The 17,555-nt window shown below is 40.6% G+C and overlaps 1 protein-coding gene across 1 annotated transcript in view; it reads left to right on the forward strand.

The window, feature by feature from the left end:
* The first annotated feature begins 448 nt into the window (after nucleotides 1-448).
* The window catches only part of Cenpe (centromere protein E), a 59,149-nt gene continuing 42,042 nt past the window's right edge, over nucleotides 449-17,555 (forward strand). The window contains exons 1-16 of the mRNA XM_057793282.1: nucleotides 449-504; nucleotides 2,273-2,364; nucleotides 3,476-3,565; nucleotides 3,703-3,821; nucleotides 4,422-4,541; nucleotides 5,203-5,284; nucleotides 5,458-5,525; nucleotides 5,605-5,670; nucleotides 6,796-6,847; nucleotides 7,859-7,946; nucleotides 9,015-9,144; nucleotides 10,587-10,706; nucleotides 11,752-11,910; nucleotides 14,120-14,288; nucleotides 15,042-15,130; nucleotides 16,713-16,880. Coding sequence (XP_057649265.1) covers nucleotides 449-504; nucleotides 2,273-2,364; nucleotides 3,476-3,565; nucleotides 3,703-3,821; nucleotides 4,422-4,541; nucleotides 5,203-5,284; nucleotides 5,458-5,525; nucleotides 5,605-5,670; nucleotides 6,796-6,847; nucleotides 7,859-7,946; nucleotides 9,015-9,144; nucleotides 10,587-10,706; nucleotides 11,752-11,910; nucleotides 14,120-14,288; nucleotides 15,042-15,130; nucleotides 16,713-16,880 — 1,668 coding nt within the window. The remainder of the gene's footprint in view (nucleotides 505-2,272; nucleotides 2,365-3,475; nucleotides 3,566-3,702; nucleotides 3,822-4,421; nucleotides 4,542-5,202; nucleotides 5,285-5,457; nucleotides 5,526-5,604; nucleotides 5,671-6,795; nucleotides 6,848-7,858; nucleotides 7,947-9,014; nucleotides 9,145-10,586; nucleotides 10,707-11,751; nucleotides 11,911-14,119; nucleotides 14,289-15,041; nucleotides 15,131-16,712; nucleotides 16,881-17,555) is intronic.

Consider the following 17,555-nt stretch of genomic DNA (forward strand, 5'->3'; position numbering starts at 1 on the left):
TGCAGTTCCAAAGAAATACGGACAATGAGTTCCAACTCCTCCCATTGGAGGCTTTGAAACAAAGCAAAGGTTTAGTTTGGATTATTTTTTTAAAGATTATAAAATTTTTCTGCAAACTGACAGCTCTCTGAGGGTGGGGTAGGGAGAAAGACGGTGCTCGGTGGCTCCTGACTAATAATCTATTACAGGACCACTCTCGCTGCTCTGCGTTTCTCAGTTCCGCGATCCCTGATCGTCCCCCGCCTACATTGGATCTACGGACACGCCCATCGCCTCCCCGCACCCCCTCCCGCTCCCACGGGGCACGTGGACGGTCCAGTGACGTCATGACGCTGCGCAACCCAATCAGCTGCGACGTTAAGGACATTTTAAATTTAAAGGCGGGGCGGTCCCGGAGCTTGGTGGACGCCGTTGATCTTCTGCGTTTTCCTGGGCTGCAGCCGGCGGGATGGCGGAGGAGGCAGCGGTGGCGGTGTGCGTGCGGGTGCGGCCGCTCAACAGCAGGTAGGCGGCGTGGGCCGGCGGGGAACGGGCGACTGTGCTACCCTCCCGGCTGGGGACCTGCGCCCCGGCCGCGCTGTCCCGGCTCGCCCCAGAGCAGGACTCGGTGTTTCCCGAGGACAAGTTCAGACCGCGATAAGGACAGAAAATGTGCAGTTGTGGAGAAGGGTCGGAAATGCTAGAAAGACAGGGCAGGAAGTGGGAAATGCAGTCTCCTGGGTTTGCTAGCTTCCGGCCTTCAGCTAGAGATGCCAGAGCTTTTGGTGTTCGCGAAATTGGTATCGAACGAGTTGAGAGTCTCAAAATTGGGGATTTCTTGTACTTAAGAAGTTCCTTCCCTAATTTGGGAAACGTTTTCTTCTGGTTTGCTTTGACTGACAACTTGACAGCCTAATTTTATCTGAGGGAGACTCCACTGGAGGGTTCAGGCCAGTGTGGGTGGTGCCATCCTTGCTCATGGGATCCAAGGCTGTATAAGAAAGCTAGCTGAGCAGAAGCCAGAGAGGGCAGGACAGCTAGCAGTATTTTTTCATGGATATTGCCTCTGCTCCTACTTGAAACCGTGCCCAACTTTCCCTCAGTGCTAGAAGTGTAAGCTGAAATAAAACTGTTCTTCTCCAAGTTGCTTTTGATCAGAATATTTTGTCGTAGCAACAGAAAGTAAACTAGAACAGCATGTGTACTGGTAAGCCATTGCAATACACTGTGGAAAGTGAGCGTGGAAAATGTGGGAAGAGACATTGAACCTTCAATGGTGATTGGTTGATGCGCCTGGTATCAGGAAAATCCAGACACTTTCCACGAAAGAAAGGATAGGCAGTTACTTGATGGATGGGTCAATGGTTGATTAATGTGCTGCTTGGTGTGTATAGGAATTTAGAGGAAGATGGCATTGAAGAGATTAGAGTGCTCGTTGTGGCTCACAGCTTTAGTCCCAGCACTCTGGAGGCAGGGGCAGGGGTATCTCTGAGTTGTAGACCAGCCTCAGCTACCCAGTGAGTTCCAGGCCAACCAGGGCTTCGTAGTGAGACACTGTCTCAAGAGAGAGAGAGAGAGATTAGGATTAGTGGGATCATTCGGGTAATTTATGGCATGTTAAGTTTTCCAGAAGTTTCCAGCATTGTTTTTAAGGGTTTCAGACGGACGGTAGACCCCACGCAGCTAGACATAACCATGAATAAATATAGTGCAACATAAAACCATAATCATACTTGAAACTATAAAACTTTATTTTACAAGAGGTTGGGGGGGTTACTTTTTTTTTCTTTTGTAGCAGTCTATTGGAAGGTTCTCCATGAACTTTGTAGATGACAGCATCAGGTCACATGTGAAAAGTCAGACACCCCTAGGAAAGGAACCTAATCCGAGTAGCACTTTGCACTGCTCCCCTCCCAGGCTGATGTTTAGAGTGAGTGCCTTCACTGATGAGAATCAGATCGCTAAGGTCCATTTAAGACAGCTAAGTCCTGCTCTCCCAAGGCAGACTTTCTGTAATTGCCAGGTTCTTTTTTTTTTTGGTTTTTCGAGACAGGGTTTCTCTGTGGTTTTGGAGCCTGTCCTGGAACTAGCTCTTGTAGACCAGGCTGGTCTCGAACTCACAGAGATCCGCCTGCCTCTGCCTCCCAAGTGCTGGGATTAAAGGCGTGCGCCACCACCACCCGGCTAATTACCAGGTTCTTAAGAGTATTCTTCAGAATGTGAAATGTTTTAGATGATCCCTCCTGTGGTCCGACCTCTGTGGTCACTAAAGTTCTGGGTTCTCTTCTTCCAGAGAAGAAGAACTTGGAGAGGACGCCCATGTTTACTGGAAAACTGAAAGTAATACTATTTACCAGAGTGATGGGGGGAAATCGTTCAATTTTGGTAAGTTTATAACAGCGTCGAAAGTTATCATGTGCGGGTGTAGCCTCTGTTCCTTGCACTCTGAAGTCAGGCAGGAGGATCAGGAGTTCAAGGACAACCTGAACTACAAAATAAGTGCTCTTAGCTGAGCCATTTTCCCAGACCCTAGGTTTGTCACCCTGTTAAAACTGAAATGATCGGAGAAGTATGTGACATAAAATGATCCCTGGTAAACAGCCATTTTTATAATGTAGTGTTAGAGGTAAAACTGTTATGTCTAGGAGATTATAAGACCAAGGGTATAGGTTCCCCAAGACTTTATTACCAAATAAGCTTTGGTGGCCCTCTCCACATATAGAAGAACTCAGCCACTGCCTGAGGTTGAAGTACAAGCGTCTGCCAACTCCCCTCCACCTGAAATCCTGACTTTACACAGCCTGTGTGTGGTGCTTGGTTTTCCCATGACTTCTGCCTGTGGGACGACTGTTAGGGTAGAAGCACGCCGATTGCTGGGTTCCTTATTGTCCCCTGTGAACTTTTTCACCATGGAAACTGTCACTTTTTTTTTTTAAAGTTTATTAACAAAAGCAAAGATTCAGATCCTAAAGTGGCAAATTTATCAGTACAGATGCCTACATTTAGCAGGCAGACGACTGTTTCCTGTCACATTTTTTTGTTTGATGTTTTCTGGATTTAGCTTGAGCTAGGCTTTTGGCAAGATTGTTATAAAATAAGATTTCTCAAAAATCACTGCTCACATTTTCTAAGTACCGATATGATCACAGTAATTCTATAAAGATGGTACTGTAGCTGTCTTATAAATTCTAGACTGAGACCCAACACTTAGAGAATCCAATCAGGATTGTACCTAGCAGACTCTAGACCCATCTGAGCCACTGTGCTCTGCGGCCTTTGAAAATGCATAGGGTTGTTGACTTGTAGGGTTTTTTTCTATATGAAGACCAGGGCATTTTCCCCTTGAGAAGATTGTTTACTGAAAAAGAAAAAAATTAAATAAAATCCTAGCTATGTCACCGTTTTAGACTCTGATGGTTTATTTCTTTAGGTAATTATTAACACTTGGAAAATGCAGTTGATATGTTTGATTGAATTTCTGTGTTGTTCTTTTTAGATCGTGTCTTTCATAGTAATGAATCCACTAAAAATGTGTACGAAGAAATTGCCGTACCGATCATCAATTCTGCCATACAGGGCTACAACGGTCTGTATTCACTTCCTGTTGTGGGGATCCTTAGGTCTTGGGTGTCTGTTCCATTAACTTAAGTATTGGTAGTTTTATTCACTAGAAGTTCGTCTTGAGTCTTTGTGTGTGTTTATCTGTTTTACTTGCTTTTACAGGTACCATATTTGCCTATGGGCAAACTGCATCAGGAAAAACACATACTATGATGGGCTCTGAGGACTGTGTGGGAGTTATACCCAGGGCAATCCATGACATTTTCCAAAGGATTAAGAAGGTAACAGCGTCAGACTTCCTAGCACGTGTAGGGAAAGTAGTGGCAGATGAGTAGCAATTGGTGAAAGAGACAAGTCAGGCACACTTATCTCCTGATAGATAAGCATCGCATTGCCTCACACGCTTCCTAGAACTTGAAGTTCTGATTTATTTTCCCACTGAGTCCCAGAACAACATTATTCCCAACAACAAGCGGACTAAGCAGTAGGAGATCCTATCGAAACAGTTAGTTCCATGTTAGCTTTGTTTAGTTACCAGTAATTCTTTTTTCTTTTTTGCTTTTTTTGTTTGTTTTGTCTTTTTAAGATAGGGTTTCTCTGTAGCTTTGAAGCCTGTCCTGGAACTCACTCTGTAGACCAGGCTGGCCTTGAACTCAGAGATCCGCCTGCCTCCAGTGCTGGGCTTAAAGGCGTGCACTACCCACTGCTTTCTTTTGAGCCTAGACAACTTGTTACTTCTGAAATACCGCTTTTGTGGTTTTTATCAGCATATAGCCGTGGATTCTGTTGACTTCACAGATAACTCCTTTTGGGCTCTTTGCTCTCAATATGTGACTGTATAATACCAGCTTATAAATGGGTGATTTTTTTTTTCCTCCTAGTTTCCTGAGAGAGAATTTCTCTTACGGGTGTCTTACATGGAGATCTACAATGAAACCATTACAGACTTACTCTGTAGTGCCCAAAAAATGAAACCTTTGATAATTCGGGAAGACATCAACGTGAGTAAAAGAACTAGGTGACGTCACTGGGTCAGCATAGAATGGGCCTGCCAGCTGTCAGTCAGGGAGGAAGGTGACTTTCAGGGGACCCTACGCACAATGCTGAACCGTTTGCTACAAGGAAAAGAGTCATTGCCTTCACTTGTGAACCTCACTTTAAGAGGATCCATTTGGATTCAGTAGCCACATAATGTCCCTAATTAACTAAAAGTCCTGTCAGGAACAGCACTGGTACCAATGATGGGGTTGATAGGGGTATGAGAGAGGTAAAGGGTGGTAGAGAAATCTAGTTATATGTATGAAATAGTCATATATAATGGTATGAATTTATTTAAAACTTAATGCATAATATGACTAAGGGCATAAAATGTATTTGATGCAGAAAATTTATACTTTAAAATAGGTTCTGTTCCAATTACCCATTCTAAGTATATGAAAGTTCACTGAGCCGTACATATTTTGAGTCTGCATAATTTTGGTGTGTGATGTATTTATTTGCAAGTTTCTTTTTATAATGAATTTTATAAAATAAGTAAATAAGTGGCTTTTTTTTCTACAGAATAGTCATTCCCTCTTTTTTTTAACTTTCCCAAATTCTACAGTAGATTTTAACTTTGAAAGCAAACTTTGTCTAATATTTTCATAATTAACTGTTTTTCAGAGAAATGTATATGTTGCTGATCTTACAGAAGAAGTGGTTTATACAGCAGAAATGGCTTTGAAATGGATCACAACAGGAGAAAGTAAGGCTGCTGTATTTTTAAGTGCATTCCAGAACTATCATGTCCCATGTTTTATTAAGCTGAAATAAGATGGGCTCCAACTAGACTTGTTGCATTGAGCAGATGTGCAGCCTGATGTCTTTCTTGTGCTTTAAGTCAATACACAGTTGACATATAGCTCATTATTTTTACAGAGAACAGACATTATGGAGTAACCAAAATGAATCAAAGAAGCAGTCGCTCCCATACAATTTTTAGGATGGTAGGTGATTCTGTCCTCCTACACTTGGTCTTTCCAAAGAAGAATTTACTCATTTTGACAAGCTGCCTTTTCTGCCTAGATTTTGGAAAGCAGAGAAAAAGGTGAATCTTCTAACTGTGACGGGTCTATCAAAGTGTCACATTTGGTGAGTGTTTATAAACATCATTCCATGTGGGCCCGGAGAGACAGGCTGTTGGGGGGATGCTTGAATAAGAACTGTTTACTAAGTAGGAATCAAAGGGTCAATAGCTGGCAGAATAAGTGATCATTGGAGTAGCCTTGGGTACTACTAGCTGAGCTGTTGGTGTAAGGGTTAGCCTCGGGTACTAGCTGAGCTGTTGGTGTAAGGGTTAGCCTTGGGTACTAGCTGAGCTGTTGGTGTAAGGGCTAGCCTCGGGTACTAGCTGAGCTGCTGGTGTAGTGGTCAGCTCATCTTTGTCCCTGTGTGTGTTGGCTGTACAACTGCAAGAACAATCTTCTCTCGCCTGAGAGCTGAATCTTGGAGTTTGAATATGTTTTATTTATTTGTTTGTTTTTAAATCTTAGCCAGTGTAACTTAAAAGAGTATGATAAAAAAAAGAAAAAAGTAGGAAGAATGGTTAAAACATTTTTTGCAGCAATGAGAAAGCATGTTTATAAATGTGGGAACTTAGGTGCATGGCTCTCTGCTGTTGCTCGGCACCTAGCATGCTGCCCACATTGCGATACCCACTTTTCTCTGTGTTACTTATGAAATGAAAGAGAGGCCAAAGCTCTTAAAAGCTACAGTTGTAGTGTGGTACATACATGCCAGCCCAGCAAAATAAGAACCATGTGAATGAGTCTCACCTCTAAAGAGCTTGGATGTGCAGTTAAGGATGTATTCATTCTAGGTATACAAGAAGGGTAAAGGTGGCAAAACTCCATTGAGAAGACAGTGTTTGCTTTGGTTCTTGAATACAGAGTTAAGGATGAACTAAAACATTAGAAATAAAGAGGAAAAGCATCAAAAGCCACAGCAGAGGCCAGGTTGCTAAGATTATATTCTCCTCTGCAAAGTATTAGACTTTGTATAGGGCACACCTCAGCAACATGGAGCATGGATAGATAGACAGACAGACAGATGGAAGAGAAGAGATAAGGAACAAGACATGGAGATCAGTGTGGCTTAGTTAAAAAAAAAAGAAAAGGCCTAAATAGTAGGCTGGGAGATAAGGATTCATTTCTTCATCAAGTTAGAGTTTATTGTTTCTAGTTACACCTCCTAAACATATTTTCATCTGTCTTACAGAATTTGGTTGATCTTGCGGGCAGTGAAAGAGCTGCTCAAACAGGAGCTGAAGGTAATGAAACTTGGTGATGTCTGACCATGCATTTTAAAGTGCTGATAGTGTAATGATTTCCAGATGAAAGTCTTTATTATAAATCAAACTTAATAACTTTGACCTACTACAGCACCAACTTAAAATTTCAGTTTTTCAAATGATAGGGCTGTGCAGCTGGGAAGCCCAGGAATGCATTATAAAAACCATCTAAGCTGTCTTGATTAGAACATTAAGAATGGCCGTGGACGGCCTCCTTCTAGTGCCGATGTACTGGCTCGATGCTTTGCTGTTTACTTGGACAGCGTATTTCAGGACACTTTCCCTCCATTGAAGAACACAATGACCATGACTATTGCTCAGAAGGAAAAGAACAAGAATCAGAATCACTCCAAGAAGACTCTGTCGAGTATCTGAACTGCAGAGCTCAGATGCGTCCCTACAGGGAGAGTGCAGCATTGAGTCCAGATTTAACTGAATACTTGTAACTTTTCATGACAAGATTGACCATTTGATTTTTCCTGTTCTTTTTGTATGAGTACTAAAACATAAGAAAAACTAAGTAAGATAGTAGAGTTCAAATAAATCGATAAAAGTAAAACAACTTCATAAGCAAAAGAAAAGTTTGAATATTTTAGTGTGCTTTTTCAAGGTTTGCATTTTAACTTTTTGAATGGTGTAAGCATCTTAACAGTTTAAAAATGAAAATTACTGGCATTTGATTGGAAGTCCATGATCGCTTTTATTTAAAGGTTATAAAAAGGATTTAACTGATAAATTAGAGGACCTTGGGAAACAGGCTTTTTTCCCATCTTAGTTTCTATTTTCTCAATGTTTTTTCTCTCGGATGATGATGTTTCTGCTCAACTTCATATGTAGGCAGACTAGAAAGAGAACTCCTAGTATCAAGAGTGAGCTCAGGTTGAACCACAGCGTAGATTTTAGCATCTGACCCTTTCACATCTGACTTAGGACTTACAAGCAAGCACTTTATCTAGCACAGAGGTTAAGTTTCACATTTGTTTAACTCAGGTGTGCGACTCAAGGAAGGCTGTAATATAAACCGGAGTTTATTTATTTTGGGACAAGTGATTAAGAAACTTAGTGATGAACAAGTTGGGTAAGTTGTATTATATACTTATTTCTTATGGGTTTTTATTATTTGGAGAATTGTAATACTTTAGTCATAATCAAATGTATTGATTTCTTCTACACTGTTAAAGGTTTTGTGAGCTGTCTTTCGGTTTGTTTGTTTTTTTAAGCTTGTGTGTTTATTTGTGATGTGATAATTGGACATATTACAGAGTACAGCGTGACATTTTGGTACTCATGTGGCATTCTTAAGAACGTTTCATCTCTTAAGAATCTGTGATATTCCTGTTGTATAGCTTAGCATTTTTCTTTGCTCCTCATGTGTGGGAGCCCTAGGTGATCTGACCTCCTACTCTAACCGCCTTCCCGAGGCCCTTCCGTAGCTGGTGCAGTGCACACTGCAGGTGTTGGAGCCACAGCATTTCCATCCCCGCTCCAGCACTGGTTTGCCAACCACACTGCTTCTATAGCTTAATCCTGAGTTGTTTGCCTAGAGAATCCTTTCCTTAATTTTTTTTTCTTTTTAATTTTGCAAAGACAACTGATAGTCGGAGGAGAGCTCTTAGGACTCACGTCTCTCCTGTCACCTGTAGAACCCAAGTCTAGTTTAGCTCTTCAGACCTTTGCACAAGTGCCTCTACCGACTGAGCCATCTCATCAGCCTTTTAAATTTTTTTTGGTTTTTCAAGACAGGGTTTCTCTATGTAACAGCTCTGGCTGTCTGAAACTCACTTTGTAAACCAGGCTAGCCTCAAACTCACAGATCTGCCTGCTGGGATTAAAGGTGTTTGCCATGCATCCAGCTTTAATTTTTTTGTTTTTTATTAGCCTATATTAATTATACATAATAATGTGCTTCATTCATTGTGACATTTTAATATATGTGCATAATTTATGAGCATAGCTTCTTACACAAATAACTATAACCTACTAAATTTATTCCCTATCTTAAGTATTTTTAATTAGCAGGTTAATCTGCCTTACACAACTTGTAAAAATTTAATTTATAAGATTATGAGTGTTTGTTTTCTTAAAGGACAACATTTTTATGTATGCACTCTCAACCCTTTTCTTCCCATACTTGTTTCTTGCTAAGTGGTTTCATAAATTACCGAGATAGCAAACTGACACGAATTCTTCAGAATTCCTTGGGAGGAAATGCAAAAACCCGCATCATCTGCACAATTACCCCAGCATCGTTCGATGAAACCCTAACAACTCTCCAGGTGAGTTTAATTTTCATCTCGTTACACTATAGGGAATGCCCGGCTTTCAGAAGAAAACATTCTCTACTGAAATGACAAGCCGTTTTTCTCCCACTGATGTGCCTGCTATAGGACAGATGTGCAACCTAGCAAACAGCATTCCTTAGTGTAATTTCCCAGGCTTTTGTATTTGTATCCCATCTCTGTAGTTTTGGGAACATCCAATACTTTTAACTGGAGTGATTTGATGCTTTCTTTAAATAACTGTATATCTATTGATTATGTGGTAACTAGAAACTTTATGTTAGATTCATAAATGAAACACTAGTGTTTCTTGTCACAAATAGTGATTATAAAAATATATAATGTGTGTGACCAAACATTCAGTGACTGTCTGCTAACAGTTGGCTGCATAAGAACTGCAGGCCTGCATTTTCTGTTGAAAAAGAAAGGATATGGAAAGGGAAAATGGAAAACAAGTTAATAAAGCAACTTTCTCAGTGAGGGTCCAGTGTTGTTTGTTAATGGTTACCTGAAGATTGTCACATACAACTCTTAGCTGCTGCAGGGGTGGGGGATGAAGCTCTGGGAGAATGCTTGCAGAGCAGACACAGACCCTAAGTTCTCCCCATGGTGGGAAAATGCTTCAAAGCTGAGCATGATAACACGTGCCCCAGATCCCAGTGTTTAGGAGGCTGAAGCAGATGGACTGGCCTGGGTAACGTAAAACACTCTCTCTAAAATAGAAAGCAAATTAAGCCAAGTGTACTGATGTGTGTCTCTAGTTCTAGCTCCTGGGAAGCAGAAACGAGATGATTTCTCTAAGTTAGACTAGCTTGGTCTGCCTATGAAGTCTCAGGCCAGTCTGACCATGTAACAAGATCCTGTCTAGAAAGGAAAAGAATTATAGCTGTTGAGAACTGGGTCAGGGTGCTGCTGGCCTCACAGTGTTTATAAAGTAGACGCGACTTGGCTTCCAACGTGATTATCTTGAATTAGTAAGCTGGCTAATAAGAACGGAGTCCTGGGAGCCGAGTCCTGGGACAAAGCACTTCATTCACTAGTGTGAGGACCAGAGTCCCAGCATCCAAGCTGGACATGCAGAGCACCTCTCCTGTACCTCTGCACCCAGGAAACAAAGCCAAGAGATCCCAGGACAAGCTGACTGGCTGGACTAGCCTATCAACAAGCTCCAGGTTCAGGAAGAAACTCTGCTCAGTAAAGAAGGTGTAGCAGTCAATGAAGATATCTAACAATAACCCTTGCCCTCCATGTGCACACACATATATGCACACATGAACACACCACACACACAACATTCCCCCACCCAGCGAGATCAGAACAAAGGTTAAAAGCATTTTCAGCCAAAAATGCTTTTTTTTTCAAAGAAACTTTATTAGAAGAAGTAAGTATATCGATTACTGGAATTGTTTTAATATTGAACATCTTACGTTTTGTCCCAGTTTGCCAGCACTGCTAAATATATGAAGAATACTCCTTATGTTAATGAGGTGTCAAATGATGAAGCTCTCTTGAAAAGGTACAGAAAGGAAATAGTGGATCTCAAAAAACAATTGGAGGAGGTATGTATGATTTTTATTTGGGTAAAGGATTAAGAACTGATATAGCCTGAGAGACTATAAATTTATGAATATATGAATCAAAACAACTTAATTTTAAAGCACACAGATTTTAGCTTACCATAATTCAATTCATAAAGTTTTAACTTTAGGAAATAAGATGGAACTTAATGGTAGTGTTGCCTGGAATATACAAGGCCCTGGGTCTGTCTCCAGCAACAACGAAAGAAGTTTACTACAACCTGAAATACCTTGTTTCTGAATTTTGGAGATGTCGTTAAGTCGATAGGATGATTGTCCAGTGTGTGCAAAGCCCTGAGATTACCTCAGACAAACCAAGCCTGTGGTGGATGCCTGTAATATTAGTATCTTGGGGTTGGAGGCTGGGAAACCTGGGAATTCAGGGTCATCCTTTGCCGTGTAACCATTTCTAGACCAGCCAAGGCTACATGTGTCTCATAAACCCAAAATGAAGGAGGGGGCATTGAAATTATTAAGCTTTGTTGAGAGACCATGTGTCTTCCTATGTGGATTGCATAGTGACCGAAGTCTACCTTGTGCTGTCAATCTCCTGAACACCTTCCACCCTGAGAAGGTGGCCTCTGAGGGTAGACCAGCCAGCCTTTCTTTTGCGTCATTGTTTCTGTCATCGTGTTCCTAAGCTTGTAAAAAACCTTTCCTTTTAGCAGGTCTTTTTAATGACTAAAATGTCAAGTGAAATGAGAATATCTCTTCTATTACAGTTTTCACATTTCAGCTTCTTTGACTTCCCTACCTATTTATATCTTCACAGACAATTAATAGAATTAACAGCATTATCCTAGCATGAAATATAGTATCCTAATGAAAAGAACTGTATATATTTTATCTCTTAAGTTTAACTATTGGCTATGATAGCTACATGTTGGGTTTCTGTATGTAGACGATATCTTACTTTAATAAAATTAAAGTTCTCATAGATCACATGCAAATGTAATCTTCTGTTGAAGCTGTTTTCTATAGCCCGATTTTGCTACATTTATGGTTAACATAACCCAATATTTCTTAGGTAAATACAAAGACTCGGGCACAGGAAATGGAAAAAGATCAGCTGGCCCAGCTTCTGGATGAAAAAGACTTGCTCCAGAAAGTACAGGATGAGAAAATTCAGAACCTGAAGCGGATGCTGGTGACGTCGTCTTCTATTGCATTGCAGCAGGAGCTAAAGGTAGAGCTGCAAGATGGCAGAGAACACGACAGGTCTTTCTGAGTCCTCAGATGGCAGAAAACACGACAGGTCTTTCTGAGTCCTCAAGATGGCAGAGAACACGACAGGTCTTTCTGAGTCCTCAGATGGCAGAGAACACGACAGGTCTTTCTGAGTCCTCAGATGTCAGAGAACACGACAGGTCTTTCTGAGTCCTCAAGATGTCAGAGAACACGACAGGTCTTTCTGAGTCCTCAGATGTCAGAGAACACGACAGGTCTTTCTGAGTCCTCAAGATGTCAGAGAACACGACAGGCCTTTCTGAGTCCTCAGATGTCAGAGAACACGACAGGTCTTTCTGAGTCCTCAGATGGCAGAGAACACGACAGGTCTTTCTGAGTCCTCAGATGTCAGAGAACACGACAGGTCTTTCTGAGTCCTTAAGATGTCAGAGAACACGACAGGTCTTTCTGAGTCCTTAAGATGGCAGACAATACTACAGGTCTTTCTGAGTCCTTAAGATGTAACCCTTTATCCTTTGATATGGATCCTTAAGAAACGTAGAGCACTCTGTGTGTTTGCCGTATATCAACTCTACCTAAGAAGGGAGTGGTGATTGCCTCTCCCCTGTCTGCATGTAAACAGATACTAATTCAAAAAGTCTAGGGTGTTAGTAAAGACTGTCTGGACTATGATTCGTAATAAAGTCTTAATGAAATTTGTAGGATGGGAGTGGAGAGATGGATCAGTGGTTAAGAGCACTGACTGCTCTTTCAGAGGACCCTGGTTCAATTCCCAGCACCCACATGGCAGCTCACAGCTGTCTGTAACTCCAGTTCTACGGGATCCGACACCCTTACACAGAATATATACAGGCAAAACATGTGCATATTAAAATAAATAAATCTTTTTAAAAAAAAAGAAATTTATAAGATGACTAGGAAGTAAGATCTCTAGGGTTTATGACAGTACCTTCTACTTAATTAATGGTAATATTAACTCAGGAAAACCAATTGACAATATAAATCAGTGTAGGGATCAAAATCCTACCTTCCAGCAGGTGGACTTTGTTCTTCCTGGGATAGGTTTCTGTTCAGTAGAAATGACGGAGTATTTTGGTTCAGAGGGTAGCCTTCAAAGTCAGACCGATGGAACTCTAATCTCAGTTCTGTCAGTTCCTAACTATTGACTTTACCTGAAGGACAGCTTGATATCCAGTGCCATGAATGTGTATAACAGTCCTTTCTACACAGAAAATCCTAGTGTAAGCCTTCAGTGTAATTACCAGTAGGCGTGCTGTGAAGTCACTAGCAGATGTACATTCATTCAGGAAGTGTTGGTTGACTAAGCGATGAACAGGAAGTAGCTCAGTGGAAGCAGATGCTTCAAGAAGCAACCACCATTTCCAAAAGCTTAAGAGTTTTGCAAATGCATGGTAAACATACTTTGAACTTAAAATGCACAGTGGCCAGGGCATATTAAAGTGCATTGAGGAATTTGAATGTGACATTATGCTAAGGACAATAGAGTCTTTTATGTACCATCAACATTGATCTTCAGAAAGGTATAGCTACTGTCTGCAGCAGATAAGTTATACCTCTGGGAGAATTATGACTCTGGAAAGATAGCAAATTGTCCAATTGGTGGGAGAAATGAGGGATAAACTAAACAGGACTTTGATGTTTGGGGCTTTGTTCCTTGGCTGTGGATACAGTGAAGCCGTGACTTACTTGTAAGAGCAATCTTTTTTGTGGGGGTGGGGAGCAGGTTCGAGTTAGGGTTTTCTTGTAGCTTTGGAGCCTGTCCTGGAACTCACTCTGTAGACCAGGTTGGCCTCGAACTCACAGAGATCCGCCTGCCTCTGCCTCCCAAGTGCTGGGATTAAAGGTGTGCGCCAACACTAGCACTTGCAAGAGCAATCTTAAATCATGTGGTGAGGATGGGGATGCGCAGGAGAAAAGCGGTCTACTTAACTTCAGAATCAGCACTTAATTCTGTAATTGACAGAGGTGTCACATTTCTCTTTTGGTTCTTGGGATTTGAGCCAGGGCCTTGTGCAGGATAAGCATGTGCTCTTCCACAGAACTCAGGGTGTTTTCTTGGAGTCCTAAGAATCCTACCGTGCTGCTTACATAAAAATATATGAAAATAAGTAGTTTCCTTGTTTTATTTTGTCTCAGTTTGGGCTTCTGTGAAATAATTTTGATTTCTTTTGTTCTTGTTTTTTAAGATTAAAAAGAAACGAAGAGTTACTTGGTGCTATGGCAAAAGTAGCAAAATGAAGGAGTCAAACTATGTAAATGAATTTAAAGTTCCACTAAATGTAACTACAAGGGCACATAAAACTTCTGTGACTTTTTTGCAAGAAAATTCTCTGAGATTGGGAGAGAATGATGAATGTGAGTACCTTCTTCAGTGGGACTACACCGAGTTAGAAATGTGTGTCCACAGACTCTAGCGTGCTGAATCTGAGAAACATGGCTGAACACGGTGTTACAGTTCAGATATGATTGCAGTAGCAAACATTATGAAATTCTGTTGATTCTTAAGCGTGAATTGTAAATCAAGTGCAGCGGCTTCTGTTTATAGTATCAGCACTTGAGAGACTGAGGCAGGAGGATTGCCAGGAATATAAAGATAGACTGGGTTATAGTAAGACCGTGTCAAAAACAGAACAATATAGTGTACTAGAAGCGTGCAAATCAGGTGCTTGATTTAATTTTTCTCTGAAGTTCAGTTAAAATGGTACGGTCTTCACATAACATCCAGCTAACCTTATTCTAGTTTTCAGAATGCCATTTATATCAATTCTATAGGACTGTGTTTCAAAATTGTTTCTCCAGCATTATAATCATCTTTAAGGACATTTTAATCTACTGATACTGGTCAAATCTCAGATACAGAATTTGTCATTTTTATCTGTATTGTCTCAAGGATCTTTATTTTATCACAATTCCAGTCAGCTTTCTTAATTCATACAGTAGTATGATAAGTGATTATATCTATTGTTGACATGCTCTTGGCAGTCATACCTGAATATAATTTCATTTGAGCTTGCATCTATTCACAACTTTTTATTAAACTCATTTTTATTTTTTGCAAAACTTATGCTAAACATGTTGGTGACGTGCGTCTTGTTTTTCTACTTACAGCACTCTCTGTTGAGTCTGATGTGTTCAGTAACAGTCTTGAGTCACTGGCTGAGGTAGAGTGGAATTCAGCAACAAAGATGCTAAGCGAGGTAACTTTAAGTATTCATTAGAGCAGCTGCCTTTATGTTTGTTTTTTGTTTTTTCTTAAGAATTTTATCTTACATGTGTGCATATTGTATGTGTGTGTATGTGTGTGTGCGCACATGTGGGTATGTCTATGTACCACTGCATGTCTGGTGCCTGTAGGGTCAGCAGAGAACATCAGATCCCTTGGAACCAGAATTTCAGGTGATTTCAAGCTGTTGTATGGGTGTTGGGAACAGAACTCAGAGCCGCTGAAGAGTAACAAGTATTCATACTGCTGAGCCATCTCTCCTGCTACTGTTTTTCGATTTCTTGCTGGATTTGCTCTTATACTGAGTGTTAACCCTGCCTGACTTAATGTCAGAGACAAGCTTGATTATAGGGAAGACTGTTCTCTTTTTATATCTCTTGATTGATAGCTGTGAGATACCTAGACTGTAAAGCAGATGTGTGCTGATAGAATAGAAACCTGCCTACAGCTCTTACTAACAAATCTTAGGACCTGTAATAGTTCCAAGTTTTATATTTTTATTTGAGAAACCCCTTGAGGGTAAACAACTGATCAGGTATGTAATAATGTTATAGAAATGTCCAGCAAGGAAATTCTTGGTTTTCTTTTGGAAACATCTGCAGTCGTTCCTGCAATTCTGACCACTACTAATTGATGGCTGTCCAGGCAACGTGTTCTTCTGTTCTGCACATGTTCTAGAATTTCTTATTTAAAAATAAATAGAGGCCTGGAGACATGGTCCAGAGGTTAAAAGCACTGGCTGCTCTTCCAGAGGACCCGGGCTCAGTTCTCAGCGTCCACGTGGCAGCTCAGAGCTGTTTGCAGCTTCAGTTTCAGTGGATACAACCCCCTCTCTGACCTCCAAGACAGCATGCAGCCTGAATTTATGCACATGCTGGCAAAACACTCAGACACTTTTAATTTAATTTTTTTTAAAAAATGATTCTCAAAAATTAACCAAACAACAAAAATAAAGAACATAGTTTTTCTCAAAGAAGCATAGAAAGTAGAAATTTGCTTCTCCCAAGATGATATGGTAAAACATGGAAACCATTAGCAGCTTGGACAGGTTAGTCGTCCCATTTCTGTTTCCTTTCTATTCCTAGTTCACATTAGCAAGAGTACGCAAAAAAAAAAAAAAAAAAAAAAAGAGTACGCAAATATTAGATTAAAGGAAAGCATGGTCAGGCAATGGTAGTACACGCCCTTAATCCCAGCATTCAGGGAGGCAGAGGCAGGCGGATCTCTGAATTCGAGGCCAGCCTGTTCTGCAGAGTAAGTTCCAGGACAGCTAGATATGCATAGAGAAACCCTACCTCAGAAATAAATGAAGAGATGGATGGATGGATGGATGGATGGATGGATGGATGGATGGATGGATGGATGGATGGATGGACGGACGGTTGGATGGATGGATGGATGGATGGATGGATGGATGGATGGATGGGAGAATGACCTGTTCAACTGGCTCAGAGATGAACTGATTATTCATTTAATCTACATTTTGGTTAACAAAACAATTTAGCAAGTGGATCTGAATTTCCCCTGACTGATGATTTGTTTTCTGTTTATAACAGGAAAACTTAGAAAGTGAGTTGACCTCAATTCATGCTCAGTACGATGATCTAGTATTGGACTACGAGCAACTAAGAAGAGAAAATGAAGAACTGAAATTGAAATTAAAAGAAAAAAATGACTTAGAGGAATTTGAGGCTCTCGAAAGAAAAGCAGAGAAAGATCAGGAGGTAAGAAAAATAGAAATAATGAATGCGAAACAAAAACGCAAACGGCAGCTCCCTCAGCCTCGTGAAGACATTGGTTTCGAACATGGAGGTGCTGCTGTTTTACCTGTGTGTACACAATTTAAAGAATTTAATTGAGGGGCTGGAGAAATGGCTCAGAGGTTAAGAACACTGCCTGCTCTTCCAAAGGTCCTGAGTTCAATTCCCAGCAACCACATGGTGGCTCACAACCATCTGTAATGAGTTCTGGTGCCCTCTTCTGGCCTGCAGGCATGCAAGCAGATGGAATACTGTATACTTAATAAATAAATAAATAAATAAATATTTTTTTTAAAAAAAAAGAATTTGATTGAGAGGCAGTTAGTTTATACTCTTTTTAAGATAACCAGATTTAGTTTCCACTGTACGTGAACAGGAGAACAAATTGAAGGCTTTAGTGACTTTGTCTTACACAAAGTGGATTGGTTTGATTGTTTGGCTGGTTTGGGTCTCTTGTTCCTCACTATGAAAGTTTCTGGTGGTCAAAAATTCAAAACTGCAGATACTTTGATAAACAACATTAAGACAAATGCTTTCTGCTTTACATTTTTATGTAGTAGCATCATTTTCAATGTTTTCCTGAGGATAGATAGCAAAGTAAGAGTTAATAATCTTACACCTTGTAGGTTCTCAGCAACA

The sequence above is a fragment of the Chionomys nivalis genome, chromosome 18 (assembly GCF_950005125.1).
Source record: "Chionomys nivalis chromosome 18, mChiNiv1.1, whole genome shotgun sequence".
NCBI lineage: Eukaryota > Metazoa > Chordata > Mammalia > Rodentia > Cricetidae > Chionomys > Chionomys nivalis.